General features: G+C 47.4%; 1 protein-coding gene across 2 annotated transcripts in view; it reads right to left on the bottom strand.

Moving 5' to 3' along the window:
• LOC106602439 (protein WWC2) overlaps window positions 1-18,456 on the bottom strand; it is a 49,149-nt gene that overhangs the window by 13,510 nt on the left and 17,183 nt on the right. For both annotated transcript variants that reach the window (XM_045716632.1, XM_045716633.1), the window contains exons 3-13: window positions 12,094-12,209; window positions 11,833-11,920; window positions 11,652-11,728; window positions 10,782-10,861; window positions 9,570-9,699; window positions 9,195-9,323; window positions 8,176-8,249; window positions 6,555-6,797; window positions 5,360-5,449; window positions 4,250-4,926; window positions 3,230-3,341 (exon numbers count right to left, since the gene is read on the bottom strand). In XM_045716632.1, the coding sequence (XP_045572588.1) occupies window positions 3,230-3,341; window positions 4,250-4,926; window positions 5,360-5,449; window positions 6,555-6,797; window positions 8,176-8,249; window positions 9,195-9,323; window positions 9,570-9,699; window positions 10,782-10,861; window positions 11,652-11,728; window positions 11,833-11,920; window positions 12,094-12,209 (1,816 nt within the window). The remainder of the gene's footprint in view (window positions 1-3,229; window positions 3,342-4,249; window positions 4,927-5,359; window positions 5,450-6,554; window positions 6,798-8,175; window positions 8,250-9,194; window positions 9,324-9,569; window positions 9,700-10,781; window positions 10,862-11,651; window positions 11,729-11,832; window positions 11,921-12,093; window positions 12,210-18,456) is intronic.

Here is an 18,456-nt window from a genome sequence, read left to right as displayed (position 1 = left end):
GAGGAGAGAGACAGGAGGGAGCAGAGGAGAGAGACAGGAGAGAGACAGTAGGGAGACAGGAGAGAGAGACAGGAGGGAGCAGAGGAGAGGAGGGAGACAGGAGAGGGAGCAGAGGAGAGGAGGGAGACAGGAGAGGGAGCAGGGAGAGAGACAGGAGGGAGCAGAGGAGAGAGACAGGAGGGAGCAGAGGAGAGGAGGGAGACAGGAGAGGGAGCAGGGAGAGAGACAGGAGGGGAGCAGAGGAGAGAGACAGGAGGGAGCAGAGGAGAGAGACAGTAGGGAGACAGGAGAGAGAGACAGGAGGGAGCAGAGGAGAGAGACAGGAGGGAGCAGAGGAGAGAGACAGGAGGGAGCAGAGGAGAGGAGGGAGACAGGAGAGACAGGAGGGAGCAGAGGAGAGAGACAGGAGGGAGCAGAGGAGAGAGACAGGAGGGAGCAGAGGAGAGAGACAGGAGGGAGCAGAGGAGAGAGACAGGAGGGAGCAGGGAGAGAGACAGTAGGGAGCAGAGGAGAGAGACAGGAGGGAGCAGAGGAGAGGAGGGAGACAGGAGAGACAGGAGGGAGCAGGGAGAGAGACAGGAGGGAGCAGAGGAGAGAGACAGGAGGGAGCAGAGGAGAGAGACAGGAGGGAGCAGAGGAGAGAGACAGGAGGGAGCAGAGGAGAGAGACAGGAGGGAGCAGAGGAGAGAGACAGGAGAGAGACAGTAGGGAGACAGGAGAGAGAGACAGGAGGGAGCAGAGGAGAGGAGGGAGACAGGAGAGGGAGCAGAGGAGAGGAGGGAGACAGGAGAGGGAGCAGGGAGAGAGACAGGAGGGAGCAGAGGAGAGAGACAGGAGGGAGCAGAGGAGAGAGACAGTAGGGAGACAGGAGAGAGAGACAGGAGGGAGCAGAGGAGAGAGACAGGAGGGAGCAGAGGAGAGAGACAGGAGGGAGCAGAGGAGAGGAGGGAGACAGGAGAGACAGGAGGGAGCAGGGAGAGAGACAGGAGGAAGCAGAGGAGAGAGACAGGAGGGAGCAGAGGAGAGAGACAGGAGGGAGCAGAGGAGAGAGACAGGAGGGAGCAGAGGAGAGAGACGGGAGGGAGCAGAGGAGAGAGACAGGAGGGAGCAGGGAGAGAGACAGTAGGGAGACAGGAGAGAGAGACAGGAGGGAGCAGAGGAGAGAGACAGGAGGGAGCAGAGGAGAGAGACAGGAGGGAGCAGAGGAGAGAGACAGGAGAGAGCAGAAGAGAGGAGGGAGACAGGAGAGACAGGAGGGAGCAGGGAGAGAGACAGGAGGGAGCAGAGGAGAGGAGGGAGACAGGAGAGACAGGAGGGAGCAGAGGAGAGAGACAGGAGGGAGCAGAGGAGAGAGACAGGAGGGAGCAGAGGAGAGAGACAGGAGGGAGCAGAGGAGAGAGACAGGAGGGAGCAGAGGAGAGAGACAGGAGAGAGCAGAAGAGAGGAGGGAGACAGGAGGGAGCAGAGGAGAGGGACAGGATGGAGCAGAGGAGAGAAACAGGATGGAAACAGGAGGGAGACAGGAGGGAGCAGAGGAGAGAGACAGGATGGAAACAGGAGGGAGCAGAGGAGAGAGACAGGATGGAAACAGGAGGGAGACAGGAGGGAGCAGAGGAGAGAGACAGGATGGAAACAGGAGGGAGACAGGAGGGAGCAGAGGAGAGAAACAGGATGGAAACAGGAGGGAGCAGAGGAGAGAGACAGGATGGAAACAGGAGGGAGACAGGAGGGAGCAGAGGAGAGAGACAGGATGGAAACAGGAGGGAGCAGAGGAGAGAGACAGGATGGAAACAGGAGGGAGACAGGAGGGAGCAGAGGAGAGAGACAGGATGGAAACAGGAGGGAGACCGGAGGGAGCAGAGGAGAGAGACAGGATGGAAACAGGAGGGAGCAGAGGAGAGAAACAGGATGGAAACAGGAGGGAGACCGGAGGGAGCAGAGGAGAGAGACAGGATGGAAACAGGAGGGAGACAGGAGGAGAGAGACAGAATGGAAACAGGAGAGAGACCGGAGGGAGCAGAGGAGAGAGACAGGAGGGAGCAGATGAGAGAGACAGGAGGGAGCAGAGGAGAGAGACAGGAGGGAGCAGATGAGAGAGACAGGAGGGAACAGATGAGAGAGACAGGAGGGAGCAGGAGAGACACAGGAGAGAGACAGGAGGGAGCAGAGGAGAGAGACAGGAGGGAGCAGATGAGAGAGACAGGAGGGAGCAGGAGAGACACAGGAGAGAGACAGGAGGGACCAGAGGAGAGAGACAGGAGGGGGCAGGAGAGACAGGAGGGAGCAGAGACAGAGCGAGAGAGAGTGGAAAGGGTGTCCTTGGCTCATCGTCTAATTAAATTAAATCAAGGGGAGAGCACGGGAGGACATGAGGAGAAGATGGTATGAAAGAAAGAAAGAAAGAAAGAAAGAAAGAAAGAAAGAAAGAAAGAAAGAAAGAAAGAAAGAAGAGAGCGAGGGAAGGAGGGAGAAAGCTAGCTGAGAGAGACAGAGTCCACACCACACTGGTTGATGGGATCAGCATCAAAGCACCCCTTTAGGGGGCAAGAGATGATGAAAGAGTTTGACCATAGGAGCAGTTTTAGTGGGAAAAACAGACATCAGTGAGGCCATTCTAATCACGAACAGCCAAACTGAGCAACAGAGCCCATGCACTCTAATTAGGAAGACACAACTGGGCAACAGACCTCTGCGTGTCTGCATCTCAATCTCTCTCGTTTGACAAACAGACAGGGTTCCTTACATTCAGTCATTAAAGATCAGATTTTGCTTTGTCTCCAACTGTGTGATACACATGAGACGAAGCCAATTGTGTGTGTGTGTGTGTGTGTGTGTGTGTGTGTGTGTGTGTGTGTGTGTGTGTGTGTGTGTGTGGTGAGTTGAGGAGCCTTCAGTTTGGTGTTTTAATCGAGGTCTTGTGGTTTTCTCATCACATCTTGCACCAAACATCGCAGGCGTTCAGTTAAATGGAAGAATAGGAGAGGAAGAGGAGGTTAAAAGACCCATCATGACCCTTAGAGTGGACCAACACTATTGGGAACAGCAGTACCTCAAGATAAAGGAGAGAGGGATGGAGAGAGGGAAGGAGAGGTGGGGAAGAGGTTGAAGATGAGGGGGGCAGAGGTTGAAAATGAAAGGCAGGCGAAGGGAGAGATGGAGAGTGCTGAAGAGAGAGAGCGTGTGCGATCGAACGAAATAATGAAAAGAGCTGGAAGTGAGTGTGACCCACCGTTTGACATTAGAAGCCTCGTACACCCCACTGTCCCCGGCCACGGACTCGTCTGACACGGCTGCTGACACACAGGCGGGCCTGTCCTCCCCCGGCCTCTGGAGGTCCACGTCTGACAACAACACAGACGAAGACATGAAGTAAGACACCAGAGTTGATATGCGCGGGGGGGGCTGCTGCTCTGCTTGAAAAGTCCTCGAGAAAAGCATTGTCAATGAATTGTGTTTTCCTATATCTACGAGACACATCCAAGGCGTAAGCCATAGATGTGATGGGAGCCTATAAACTCAGCATGAGTGATTCAGCGTTTCCTAACTCCACTCCTGCAGGCCCGTCCACCAGTACACATTTTAGCTGTAACCCTGGACAAGCACGCCTGATTGAACTTGTCAACTAATCATCAAGCCAGTTGAGTTGAATGCAGAGTATTCGTTCAGGGATACAATACAAATGTGTGCTGTTCGGGGAACAGGAGGACTGGAGATTGGAATGTGTTCTGTTTCAGTGCAGCTCCATTTTGAGCTGCTAGGTGGCAGCGTTGCGCCATGCAGCGCAAGGCATTTCTAATCAGTGGTAAATTCCAATGAAGGGAGGAAGGAAGAATTTCCCATATGAATAAAGCCAGTCCTAGCTCTCTGGAAACATGGAACGTAGAGCCTCAGAAATCTCTAAACTGTTGGATATGATGTAGGTGTGTGATGTCAAATGTTTACTTGACGGTGTTGTATTAGCAAATGACTCAAATGACTCTAGAAAATTCTAGTGTAGTACAGGTTGTTTATTTTAATTTGATAACTTGTTTTTCTATATATATATATTTATATATATTTTCATATATATTATGGGTTGTCCAAGGTTGGGGATTGGGTGGGTCCGCCAGAGGTATGTTGGAATTGTAAAAAGGGTGGGGAAAGTGTAATACTTTATTTGTATGATTGTATTGCCCTTGTGACCCAATAAAAAAACATTGTTCACAAAAAAAGAAAGAAAGGAAGAATTTGAACATAGCAAACGTCTCACCTGTAATACTCTCTCTGAGGGTAGCCAGTGCCCCTCTCCCTTCCCTCCCCGCCTCCCCTCTGTCCCTCTCCCCCGTCTCCGGCTCAAACATCCCCATCCCCTGGCCGTCGTAGAATCCCAGGCTGAGACCGCCAAAGTCCGACACCACCAGCCCGACGTCCCCGTCCCCAAAGTCCTGTGGGCCCGCTGACGGGAACGCACCGACCCCCTCCAGCACCAGCGGCGAGCCCGGCGGCGAGAGAGAAGACAACGACGACCTCGAGGAAAGCGACGTCACCGACTTGGACGGCTCGGCCGGCTTCGAGGACACCGCAACCAGCGGCGCTAATGGGACCAGGTCGGTGGTACCGGTTCCGACGGCGTGTGTGTGAAGCGACGTGTTGTGTGGGTGTGGGTTCTCCACCTCGTGTTCGTGGATGGTGGTGATAGTTCCTGGGGGGTCTCCCCGCCTGTAGGATATCCCAGAGGGGGTCAGGGGCTCCTGGAGGAGCAGGTCCAGTTTACACTGGTAGTCCAGGTCTAGGGGAGAGGGGGGTTCTGCAGGGGTGTAGTAGAGGTCTCCGGAGGAGAGGGAGTTGAGGGAGCCGCGGGAGGAGGATGTGTTGAGGGAGCCACGGCTGGAGGCCAGAGAACCCAGGCTGCTGCCTGATGAGACGGACAGGGTACTGGCTGACAAACTGTAAGGGAGAGAGAGAACACACATTAAACACACAGCCACACGCACGATGAACAAGAACCTCAAAAAATAACGTTTTATTTACTGTAGCTGTATGTATGTGTATTGGAGGAACACTTTGGCTGAGTTTACACAGGCAGCCCAATTCTGATCTTTTTTCCCACTAAATGGTCTTTGGACCAATCACATCAGATCTTTTGAAATCAGCTCTTTTTCAGAACTGATATAATTTGTCAAAACCCAATTAGTGAAAAAAAGATCAGAATACGGCTGCCTTTGTAACTGCAGCCTTAGAGCAAGAGTGTATTTGCGTATAGGTATACAAGCGTGAAGTACACACACACACACACACACACACACACACACACACACACACACACACACACACACACACACACACACACACACACACACACACACACACACACACACACCTCTTGAGCTGAGAGTGGAGCAGTGTGGTCAGTCTGGTTGATTCCTCCAGTCTCTGCACCAGGACTCGTCTCCTCTCCTGCACCTTCAACCTAGAGAGACAAATCATTACTGGTACAGCATGTCTGGGACAGAACACATATCCATGTCTGGGACAGAACACATATCCATGTCTGGGACAGAACACATATCCATGTCTGGGACAGAACACATATCCATGTCTGGGACAGAACACATGTCCATGTCTGGGACAGAACACATATCCATGTCTGGGACAGAACACATATCCATGTCTGGGACAGAACACATGTCCATGTCTGGGACAGAACACATATCCATGTCTGGGACAGAACACATATCCATGTCTGGGACAGAACACATATCCATGTCTGGGACAGAACACATATCCATGTCTGGGACAGAACACATATCTCGGTCTCCTTTGGGAAAGTGGTCTTCTGACCTCAATGAGACTTCTTGGTCTAATAAATACTAAATAGACAACATGCCCCCTTCCCTCTGGTAGGAATCCCCTCTGTTCTGTTCTGCTAACTAAGCTTCAAAAACACTAACCTTAATTACTGTCTTCATTTATCGAGCAATTACACAGAGCCTAATTAGCACAAGACACAATTATAGGGCTTCTTCAAATGTAGTCAGTGTGTGTGTGTGTGTGTGTGTGTGTGTGTGTGTGTGTGTGACAATATGTAATTACAATTACAACCCATACAAGCGCCATGTTTCCAATTACGGCAGTCGCTCTGCCTTCTAATGTGACGCGATGTTGCAGCGGCACAGCCTGCTTCCAAAACAAGACAATTACCACACAGTGTGTGTGTGTTCAGTGTGTGGGTGAGTAACAATTGGTATGCTAATGAACAGTAATTAAAGGCACCTTTCAATGTTTACCCACAATGTTTACCCTTTGGAACATTTGCGTCGTTCATTAGGAAAACAAAAGGCCGTAACCGCGTGGGCGGGGCAAATCAATTTGTTTGTTATCTGATGGACGTCGATGAGGAACACAGGGGGAACTCACACATAAACACTACATACACACAGCCTCATGTATCGCCTATGTCCAGGGGACTTTTTAGACTTCCCTCTGTCTAAACTTCTGGAACAGCACGGCTACGACTAGCTGCGAGGCAACCGCCGGGTTTTTAAAGGGAAGGTGCCTGGGATTGTGTGTCTCACCTCTGGGCCAGGGCGTGGCTGGGGGTGTTCCTGACGGCCTGCAGGTCCTGCTCCAGCTGCAGCCTCTGGGCCTCCAGATGTTGGAGGTCCTGCGGGGTGCGTCGCCGTGGCGATACGAACTGCAGCTCCTTGAGGAGCTCCTCCTTCTCCGAGACGAGGAGGAGACGTTCCCGCTCCACGTCCACCGCCCCCGGCCACGCCTCGCTCTCCAGCTTGGCCAGCTCCACCTGCACGTTGGCCATACTGGGGGGAGGAAGGAGAGAAACAGAAACAGAGGGTAGGGATGCTATATACACCAAAAGTACGTGGACACCCCTTCAAATTAGTGGATTCGGCTATTTCAGCCACACCGTTGCTGACAGGTGTATAAAATCGAGCACACAGCCATGCAATCTCCATAGACAACTTGACTGGCCTGCACAGAGCCCTGACCTTAAACCCATCGAAATCCTTTAGGATGAATTGGAACACCGACTGAGAGCCAGGCCTAATTGCCCAACATCAGTGCCCGACCTCACTAATGCTCTTGTAGCTGAATGGAATCAAGTCCCCGCAGCAATGTTCCAACATCTAGTGGAAAGCCTTCCCAGAAGAGTGGAGGCTGTTATAGCAGCAAAGGGGGGGACCAACTCCATATTAATGCCCATGATTTTTCGACGAGCATGTGTCCACATAATTTTGGCCATGTAGTCTATTTTAACCCCTATATAAACACACATGCGCTCATAAGGGAATACAGTGAAAATGCTTGTCTTGAACTCCTTTCTCCTGGCACACACACTCCCAGGGGTCAAAGCCAGCAGCAAGCCTCTCCGAAAGGAGGAGGAGGGGTAACAAGGGAGTTGTCATGCTGCCACACTCCACCGCCTGCTCTCTGTAGAAACACCTGTTCTATACCGGCAGATTAGAAAACGTTTCAAAGCCCAAATGTCAGGGATTACCGTCCATAAGGGGAGGGGTTTACCTGCGTTTTATTCACTGAGCCTAAAACTGCCCACGGTGGTCACAGATCACATCGCTAATGTGTGAAACTGACAGCCGTCCAAGTCGCAGCCTGTGACTGATAATGCATAAGCATTTAATGGCTGGACTTGGACCCTTAATTGCTCTGAAGTCAGATCGGATGGGACTTAAGGCCCATACTAAAGTGATCTAAGGCCCATGTTAACGTGATCTAAGGCCCATGTTTGCGTGATCTAAGGCCCATGTTTGCGTGATCTAAGGCCCATGTTAGCGTGATCTAAGGCCCATGTTAGCATGATCTAAGGCCCATGTTAGCGTGATCTATGGCCCATGTTAGCGTGATCTATGGCCCATGTTAGCGTGATCTAAGGCCCATGTTAGCATGATCTATGGCCCATGTTAGCGTGATCTATGGCCCATGTTAGCGTGATCTAAGGCCCATGTTAGCGTGATCTAAGGCCCATGTTAAAGTGATCTAAGGCCCATGTTAAAGTGATCTAAGGCCCATGTTAAAGTGCTTTCAGGCTTTCGGTCAAGTGCGCCCTCTATCCATCTCTATTGAGTTGAGTTTACTGTTGCAGTTCTGTGGTCAGGTGATATGCATATTAACATAAGGAATGTCTGCAGTAAAAAAAAAAAACACAGAGAGAGAGATTACCTTCTTTTGGCCTCTTCATATTGGAGACTAAGTCTAACCTTCTCAGCCAAGGATGACCTGCTCCTCAAACCAGCCTGAGAGAGAGAGAGAGAGAGAGAGAGAGAGAGAGAGAGAGAGAGAGAGAGAGAGAGAGAGAGAGAGAGAGAGAGAGAGAGAGAGAGAGAGAGAGAGAGAGAGAGAGAAAGAGAGAGAGAAAGAGAAAGAGAGAGAGAGAGAAAAAAACATTAAACATCACATGTACCTGCTTCAAGTTCAAGTGACTGGGTTTAATATCATTAGAGAGACCTCCACCTCTCCATCCCTCGTTCTGCCCTCCCCCCATTTAGCATTCCATCGGTGAATGTCTCGCTCTGTGTGTGTGTGTGTGTGTGTGTAGGGAGGGAGAAAAGCCCCAGTGTAGTAAGCAGCTTTGCCTCTCTACCTCTAACCCTGAGCCCAGTCTGCCCGGCTGGGCCCCTAGCAGCTATCATCTGCTCCGAGGAACCAGAGGAATCCAGTGTGTGTGTGTGTGTGTGTGTGTGTGTGTGTGTGCGTATAAAGGAATCCAGTCCCACTAGGGAAGGCCCACAGAAGGGGGGCGGGGACATTCCTCTCAGAAACACACAGGCATTTTATTAAGACAAAGGAGGGACATGGGAGAGAAGGGGGGAGAGAGAGAGAGAGAGAGAGAGAGAGAGAGAGAGAGAGAGAGAGAGAGAGAGAGAGAGAGAGGAGAGAAAGCAAGAGGGAGAGAGGAGAGAAAGCAAGAGAGGAGAGAAAGCGAGAGAGAGAGGAGAGAAAGCGACAGAGAGAGGAGAGAAAGTGAGAGAGAGGAGAGAAAGCAAGAGAGAGAGGAGAGAAAGCAAGAGAGAGAGGAGAGAAAGCGAGAGATAGGAGAGAAAGCAAGAGAAAGAGGGGGGGAGGGAGGGAGGGCACAAATTGTTGAGTGAGAGTGGGAGCAAGATAGAGAGTTGGAGAGAATAAGGGGAGAGAAAGTGAGAGAGAGTGAAAGAGAGGAGAGAATGAGAGGTGGTGCTCACCTCTCCAGAGACGTCTGTCTGGGAGCCGGCTTCTAGCGTCTGTCTGGAGCCCACTGGGTTCCGGAGGTCTGGTTCCGAACGGCCCATGTTGTGTTCCGTGTGGAACCTCTCCTTTAGCTTAGCCAGAGACTATGGGAGAGAGGAGAACATGGGCTGGGTCTAGACTCAAGAGGGAAGTTCAGGGTTGAAAGGCACACTGTACCAAAACGGAAAAACGAAAATGAGCATTTCTAAATCGGATAAGTTCAGCCAGTCCCTTCCTGTTTCAGTCCATTTCCTTCTGTTGGGTTCCTAATGAACATGACCTTGCCAGGAGCTCTCAAAAAGCAGATATAGGAACCCACACACAGACCAAAATATTTCACACACACATACCTGCATGAGGTCCTGTTTCTCCTTCTCTCCAGAGCTGATGGCCCTGCGGAGAGACTTGAGCTCCGTCACGATGGCCTTGGCCTCCTTCAGACGGTATCCACTCTGCTCGCCACATAGTTTTTGGTCGATCCTGCAGAAGGGAGCGCACACATATATTTTTACTTTTAACAAAACACCAAAGAGAGTCCAAAGAAAGACAAGTTTTGTTCACAAATATCAGAATCTCCAATGATCTGGATTCTGGATAGATCAATTTGAATGTGAACACATCGATATCTATATGGGTGTGAAAGTCCAGATATACGTATGTCTACAAGCATTTTCACTTACACACGAGCTAGCTCTTTGTTGAGTGATGTGTGTGAGCGTTTGTCTAATAGCAGAGTATGACAAAATGACATAACAAGCAGCCTTTGTTAAGCAGCCATGCGTGATTTCTGACCTTCCTAACGTGCAGTTTGTGTGTGTGTTCCTGCCCCCGTTTCACTCTTTTCCTTTATTGTGTGTGCCTCCTGAGCGGATGGAGTGTGTGTGGAGGGTAAACGACAATGTTTCATGGTTTCAATTATTGTGATAAAAAGTGGCTGCTTTGGACAGGGCTTAATCCAGAGCGTGCCATGTGAGCAACATAACCCCTCTCTCGCTTTCTCTCCCTCCCTACATCTCTCTGTCTACTCCCAATCCCCCATTCTCGTTCTCCCTCTTACATTCTGTCTCTCCTTTTATCAACCCCTCTTCCCCCCTCCATTCTCTCCTTCTCTCTCTCCCCCCTCTCTCTTTACCTCCTATCTCATGGTCATTCTCTCTCGCTCTACGAACGTGAACTCCCATTAGTAGACTGTAGAGGCTCTCTCGAATAATCCTATACAGCGGTTCCTACAGATGTCGGATCTTAATTTGAGCCAGTTTGCTACAGCAGGAAAATAATCCTGTAGCAACAGGAATGGTGAATTATTATGTGGAAGAGGATTCATGGCAATTCTTGTAGTTTTAAATGTCCTGCATTGCAGGAAAGTGCTCCTGCACCAAAGTAATGTAATCAACCTGTTCTACGACCGCCCCCAGGCACTATCAAGTCCAACAGACACATAACACTAAAGCTGTAAAATCACAACATTCACAGAGCAACATACAATACACAGGTGTGTGTGCGTGTGTGTAATAGGCAGATGTGTGACAGACAGGTGTGATCAATGTGAAAAGGGGACTTACTGCTGCAAGGTTTCAAAGCCTTGTTCTTTGTAGATGAGCTCCTGTTTCATCTGGGAGAGCTCTCTCTTCAGCTTATTCACCTAAAGTAGCGGACAGAGACAAACGTTAAAACCAGAGTACAGATACACATTAACAGAGACACTGTTAATGCACTTTCATTGAGAAGAGAGGTGTGTTTTGTTCTTGTTTATTCTTGTTTATTTCACTTGCTTTGGCAATGTAAACATACGTTTCCCATGCCAATAAAGCCCCTTTGAATTGAGAGAGAAAGAGAGTGAGAGAGAAAGAGAGAGTACGAGAAAGAGGTAGAGGGAGAAAAAGAACGAAGATTGAGAACGACATAAAAACAGACAGTCAAGAAGACACTAGTTGCCCTCCCGAGTGGCGCAGCGGTCTAAGGCATCACTACAGTTCAATCCCAGGCTGTGTCACGTGATCGGGAGTCCAATAGGGCAGCGCACAATTGGCCCAGAATTGTCCGGGTTAGAGGAGGGTTTGGCCGGGGAGGCTTTACTTGGCTCATTGCGCTCTAGCAACTCCTTGTGGCGGGCCAGGCGCCTGCAGGCTGACTTCGGTTGTCAGTTGAACGGTGTTTCCTCCGACACATTGGTGCAGCTAGCTTCCCGGTTAAGCGGGCAGGTGTTAAGAAGCAGGGTTTGTTGGGTCATGTTTCGGGAGACGCATGACTCAACCTTCGCCTCCTGAGCCCGTTGGGGAGTTGCAGCGATGAGACAAGATCGAAATTGTGGAGAAAAAGGAGGGTAAAATACAACAAAACAAAAAATAAATTAGAAGACACTAGTTAGGAAGAGGTGTGAGTGCGAGCGAGAGAGAGAGGGGGAGAGTGAGAGAGAGAGACAGGCATCTTACCCTGACTTTGGTGGTGGAGATCTCAGCCTTGAGGATGTCAGGGTCATACTTAGTGCTGGACGAAGACCCCGAGAACACTGGAGGAGAGAGAGCCGTCTGGACCGTTAGTGTGTGAAGGACAGAACGCGCTTGTGTGTGACAATTGGTTTAGAACTAGGTTCGGGTTAGGTTCACTACTCACGGCTGGTGCGTGAGCTAGACTTGTCCTTGTATGCGTCGTTGAGGCGTGTGTACTGATCCAGGGCCAAGGCCAGCCGCTGCTCTTTGACCTGGCATCGAAGATCACAACGGAAATAAGTCTTGTTCGTTCATTCATTCATGAGGTCCTTTGTTCATCCATTCACTCATCCTATTTGTTAATGCATCCATCCTTCCACCCATTCAGTCATTATTTTATTTACCCATCAATCCATCCATGCATTCACTCATCCATCCATTTCACCTGGTACAGCTCTTTCTGGGTGACCAGGGCATCCTGGGCGACTGTCAGGTACTCCTTCAACATCCTCTCCTGCTCCTTCCTCCACTCCGCCCGGGGGTCCTCTAGCTGGGTACTCTCTAGAGAGGGGAGAATGACATCAATGAGATCTACTCCCATAAACAAATGATGATGATAAAACTTTATTTGTAGCCTCTTTTTGTGTCATACAGCTACAGCATGCCAGAACACTGATTCAGATATACAGGTAACTGCCAAAGTAATGGGAACACTTGAGTAAATGAGGGATACAAAGTATATTGAAAGCACGTAGTTTCACACAGGTGTGGTTCCTGAGTTAATTAAGCAATGAATATCCCATCATGCTTAGGGTCATGTATAAAAATGCTGTGTAGGCTATTATTTTGGCCATTACTTTGGCCACCATGGCTATGCACCCATAGGATGAAATATTCCCCCATCCACAGGGCACGAGTGGTCACTGAATAGTTTGATGAACATAAAAAAGATATAAACCCTATGCCATGGCCGTCTCAGTCACCAGATCTCAACACAATTGAACACTTATGGTAGATTCTGGAACGGCACCTGAGACAGCGTTTTCCACCACCATCAACAAAACACCAATGATGGAATTTCTTGTGTGAAAAATGGTGTCACATCCCTCTAATAAGAGTTCCAGACACTTGTAGAATCCATGCCATGTGTATTGAAGCTGTTCTGGTGGCTCGTGGTGGCACAACGTCCTATTAAGACACTTCATGTTGTGTTCCTTTATTTTGGCAGTTACGTGTTCATTTTTTTCATGGTTGACGTTTTCATCAGGTCAATCCTATCCAAAGAAAATCGACACTAACAACAATGGCATTTTACTGTGTGTTTTACACAATGTTCCTATTCCTTTAAACTTCTTCTAAGCACATCAGACACCAGTCAGACTCTCTAAAATACAACACAATCAATTTGTCTCCATTTTGATTAAAAATCCACACAGAAATATCTAATTTACATAACTGAGTCAATACATGTTATAATCACCTTTGGCAGCGATTCCAGCTGTGAGTCTTTCTGAATAAGTATCTAAGAGCTTTGCACACCTGGATTGTACAATATTATTATTTTAAAAATTCTTCAAGCTCTGTCAAGTTGGTTGTTGATCATTGCTAGACAGCCATTTCAAGTCTTGACATAGATTCTCAAGCCGATTTGTCAAAACTGTAACTAGGCCACTCAGGAACATTCAATGTCATCTTTGTAAGCAACCTTGTGTTTTAGGTTATTGCTGAAAGGTGAAATTGTGTCCCAGTGTCTGCTGGAAAGCAGACTGAATCAGGTTTTCCTCTAGGATTTTGCCTGTGCTTAGCTCTATTCCGTTTCTTTTTATCCTAAAAAGCTCCCTAATCCTTGCCGATGGCAATACATGATGCAGCCCCCGCCATGCTTGAAATTATGAAGAGTGGTACTCAGTGATGTGTTGGAGTTAGCGCTTTGTATTCGGGACCTAAGGTTAATTTCTCTGGCAAATTATTTGCAGTTTTACTTTAGTGCCTTGTGATCAATGTTTTGGAATCTTTTTTATTCTGTACAGGCTTCTTTCTTTTCACTCTGTCATTTAGGTTAGTATTGTGGAGTAACTACAATGTTCTTGATCCATCCTCAGTTTTCTTCTCCTTCTCTTTGAAATGCACTGCTCGACTGAGGGACCTTACATATAATTGGAGATGGGGTAGTCGTTAAAAAAATCACATTAATCACTATTATTGCACACAGAGTCCATGTTATTATGTGACTTGTTAAGCAAATTTTTACTCCTGAACTTATTTATTCTTGCCATAACAAAGGGGTTGAACACTTATTGACTCAAGTCATTTCAGCTTTTCATTCTTCATTAATTTGTTAAAAAAAATGTATTATAATAATTCCACTTTGACATTATGGGGTATTGTGTGTCGGCCAGTGACACAACATTTCAATTTAATCAATTTTAAATTCAGGCTGTTAACGCAACAAAATTTGGGAAAAGTCAAGGGGTGTGAATACTTTCTGAAGGAACTGTATACTACAAACGAAGCAGGCCTACACCCACATCTAACAGTGGGTTGTTTTGAGGAAAGAGAAAGGCACAGTGGGAGAGCAGAGGAAGCAATCCATCTGAATCAATCACAACACTACTCTCTCTCTTCCTCTCTCACTCTTGCTCCCACTCCTTTTTCGCTCTCTTTCTGTCTCTGCCCTCTTTTGTTTGTCCCTCACCCTCTCTTCTGGGTTAGCCCAGAACTCTGTCCGGTGGCAGGGAAGGAAAGGGTTAATCCTTCATTCCTTACTGTACTTTGGCTGTGTCCCAAATGCCACCCAATTCCCTATGTAGAGTAGGGCCCATAGGGCTTTGGTCAAAAGTAGTGCACTATATAGGGAATAGCGTGCCATTTGGGAGACACACAGCCTTTGTGTGGAAAACAACAAGTCTCTACTCTAAGAGCACGGCACCCTCCGTGCCACACTAAGTATGTCAGCAATGCAGAGACGGGCTGCTATGAGGAATAACCGGATTTCACTCCAGCAGGATTTTTGTGTGTGTGTGTGTGTGTGTGTGTGTGTGTGTGTGTGTGTGTGTGTGTGTGTGTGTGTGTGTGTGTGTGTGTGTGTGTGTGTGTGCGTGCTTGTGACTGTGTCTGTGTCTGTGTCTCCACTCTCCCGCTCTCTCTGTCTCTCTCTCTCTCTATGGAACTCTCAGCCCTGTGTATTCCTCTGCTACCCAGCAAACCAAAATTGGTTATGTGAAATTTCCCAGAACATTTGTTAGCTCGCGGCATATATTCTAATAACACAAATACAAAATATTTGATACAAACATTGTATAATCATCAGCACGACTGGGCAGTATCTGTGTTATGAGAATGTTTGGCGCAACCTAACGAATGTTCTGGGAACTTCCACAGAACCAATTTTGGTTTGCTGGAAAAACATTACTGGTACATTGTGTTATTACATTGCCTGGAAACCTAATGAGAAAGTTTGGGGAATGTGGTTGTTACAGATGTTGTGCACAACATTTTAGTAAATGTTAGGAGAACATTCCAAATATATTTAATTTAAACCATAAAAAAAAAATATTACAATAATTTGCTATCATCCTAATGTTATATAAAACCTTAACTAGAACTGAGAATCTTAGCTAATGTTCTGGGAACGTTTCCAGTTTGCTGGGTAGGATAATCCTCGGTTAGGCCCTAAGTAATGTTTTGTTTCTGATCTGCTATGTAACTTGTGGTCAATGTTGGGAGTTGCTCTTGCGCTCTGAGGTTGTAAATCGAATGATTAGCTTGTGAATCATGTTGGCTAGACACTGTATCGATGTCCTACAGTAGTGGTTGTATGATACGATAAATGATTTGAGCCTCACACACACACACATATACACACACTTGGGAACACAAAGCCACATGCTGATGAGCAACCCTAAAAGGTATGAAGTAGTGGCTAGAGCACAATAGACAGTGTTGACACAGTCAGTCTATTGTTTCGTCATTGGTATCTGACAGCACACTCCTGCCAGCATGGGCAGAACACACCCACCTCAACTCTCAGGATGTGACTGAATATCTGACCGAATGAATGCCTGACTGGCACACACACGCCTGATATACAGGACACACACGCGTGTGTCCACCTATAGCCTAAAATGTCATTTTATGAGAGATTATAAGAGTGTGAGGGAGAGCATGTGTCTATCTACCTTTATGCATAATAAACCCAGTACTTCAACAGGACCTCCACTAAGACAGGGGAACCCAAAGCAACTCCCTGAATGGTTATGTGAAGTCAGGGGAAGTTCCCACTAGGTTAGGCAACCATGCTTCTCTGGGCCCGTCTACGCCACATAAGAGAAGGCAAATCACCACCCTTATCAACCCCCGTCCCGTCCCTCCCTCCACTCCAACAATGCAGTTAGGTCACAGGGCAGCAGCAGGGTTTACATAATAAGGAAGTGAGGCCTGCCGGGCGGGGGACAGTCTGGGCAGGGAGGGAGAAGCTAGGACAGGACAGACAGGGAGAAGTAGGTACCCACCCAGACTAACCCCCCAGCCGCCCCCACCCTGTCTTGCTATAACTAGGGCCAGGAGTTTTTTTCCCCCCAGACCACCTGACCTGCAGAGGATAGACTCTGGGCCCTAATCAATCAATCCACATTCTCCACTCACCTCACAGGTATCTGGGATACAGCCTAGACAGGTGAAGGAGGTTTAGTCTGAAGAGAGTATGATGGCCTTGAGCTAGACATGAAATATACACTACTATTCAAAAGTTTGGGGTCACTTAGAAATGTTCTTGTTTTTGATAGAAAAGCTATTTTTTTGTCCATTAAAATAACATCAGATTGATCAGAAATACAGTGTAGACATTGTTAATGTTGTAAATGACTATTGTAACTGGAAACGGCTGATTTTTAATGGAATATCTACATAGGCGTACAGAGGCCCATTATCAGTAACCATCACTCCTGTGTTCCAATGGCACGTTGTGTTAGCTAATCCATGTTTATCATTTTAAAAGGCTAATTGATCATTAGAAAACCCTTTTGCAATTATGTTAGCACAACTGAAAACTGTTGTTCTCATTAAAGAAGCAATAAAACTGGCCTTCTTTAGACTAGTTGAGTATCTACACTCTTGACCCAAACTGCTACAGACCTATATCTATCCTACCCTGCCTTTCTAAGGTCTTCGAAAGCCAAGTCAACAAACAGATTACCGACCATTTCGAATACCACCGCACCTTCTCCGCTATGCAATCTGGTTTCAGAGCTGGTCATGGGTGCACCTTAGCCACGCTCAAGGTCCTAAACGATATCTTAACTGCCATCGATAAGAAACAATACTGTGCAGCCGTATTCATTGACCTGGCCAAGGCTTTCGACTCTGTCAATCACCACATCCTCATCGGCAGACTCAATATCCTTGGTTTCTCAAATGATTGCCTCGCCTGGTTCACCAACTACTTTTCTGATAGAGTTCAGTGTGTCAAATCAGAGGGCCTGTTGTCCGGACCTCTGGCAGTCTCTATGGGGTTGCCACAGGGTTCAATTCTTGGGCCGACTCTCTTCTCTGTATACATCAATGATGTCGCTTTTGCTGCTGGTGAGTCTCTGATCCACCTCTACGCAGACGACACCATTCTGTATACTTCTGGCCCTTCTTTGGACACTGTGTTAACCTCTATGGGCTAGGTGGGACGCTAGCGTGCCACCCGTGGTGCACTCCATCAACAGCAGGTGCATTTCAAGAGCGGCAAATTTGAATCCAAATAAATGTCAAAATTCTAATTTTTCAAAAATACAACTATTTTACACCATTTGAAAGATAAACATCTCCTTAATCTAACCACGTTTTACGATTTCAAAAAGGTTTTACGGCGAAAGCATAAATTTAGAGTATGTTAGGACAGTACATTTACAAGAGTTGTGTGTAATGTTTTGTCAAGTCAAAGACAGGGTCACCAAAACCATAAAACCAGCTAAAATGATGCACTAACCTTTTACAATCTCCATCAGATGACACTCCTAGGACATTATGTTAGACAATGCATGCATTTTTAGTTCTATCAAGTTCATATTTATATCCATAAACAGCGTTTTACTATGGCATTGATGTTGAGGAAATCGTTTCCCTCCAATAACCGGCAGTCAAGTCAGCGTCACAAATTAAATAATTAAAATTAGAAAACATTGGTAAAATATTATATTGTCATTTAAAGAATTATAGATTTACATCTCTTGAACGCAATCAACTTGCCAGATTTAAAAATAACCTTACTGGGAAATCACACTTTGCAATAATCTGAGCACTGCGCCCAGAAAAATACGCGTTGCGATATAGACTAGACGTCATGTTGGGGAGATCTAAAATCGAAAATACTATGTAAATAATCCATTACCTTTGATTCTCTTCATCAGATGTCACTTCCAGGTATCACAGGTCCATAACGAATGTAGTTTTGTTCAAAAAAGCTCATCATTTATGTCCAAAAATCTCCGTCTTGTTAGCACATGATCTAAGCCAGCCGGACTTCTCGTCATGAACGAGGGGAAAAAATATATTTACGTTCGTTCAAACATGTCAAACGTTGTATAGCATAAATCATTAGGGCCTTTTTAACCAGAACATGAATAATATTCAAGGTGGACGAATGCATACTCTTTTATAACGTATTGGAACGAGGGTACCCAACATGAACTCGCGCGCCAGGTGTCTAATGGGACATCATCGTTCCATGGCTCTTGTTCGGTCAGATCTCCCTCCAGAAGACTCAAAACACTTTGTAAAGGCTGGTGACATCTAGTGGAAGCAATAGGAAGTGCCAAAATAT

The sequence above is a fragment of the Salmo salar genome, chromosome ssa04 (genome assembly GCF_905237065.1).
Source record: "Salmo salar chromosome ssa04, Ssal_v3.1, whole genome shotgun sequence".
NCBI lineage: Eukaryota > Metazoa > Chordata > Actinopteri > Salmoniformes > Salmonidae > Salmo > Salmo salar.
The sequence above is the reverse complement of the archived record's forward strand: the minus strand, read 5'-3'. Positions and strand labels throughout refer to the sequence as shown.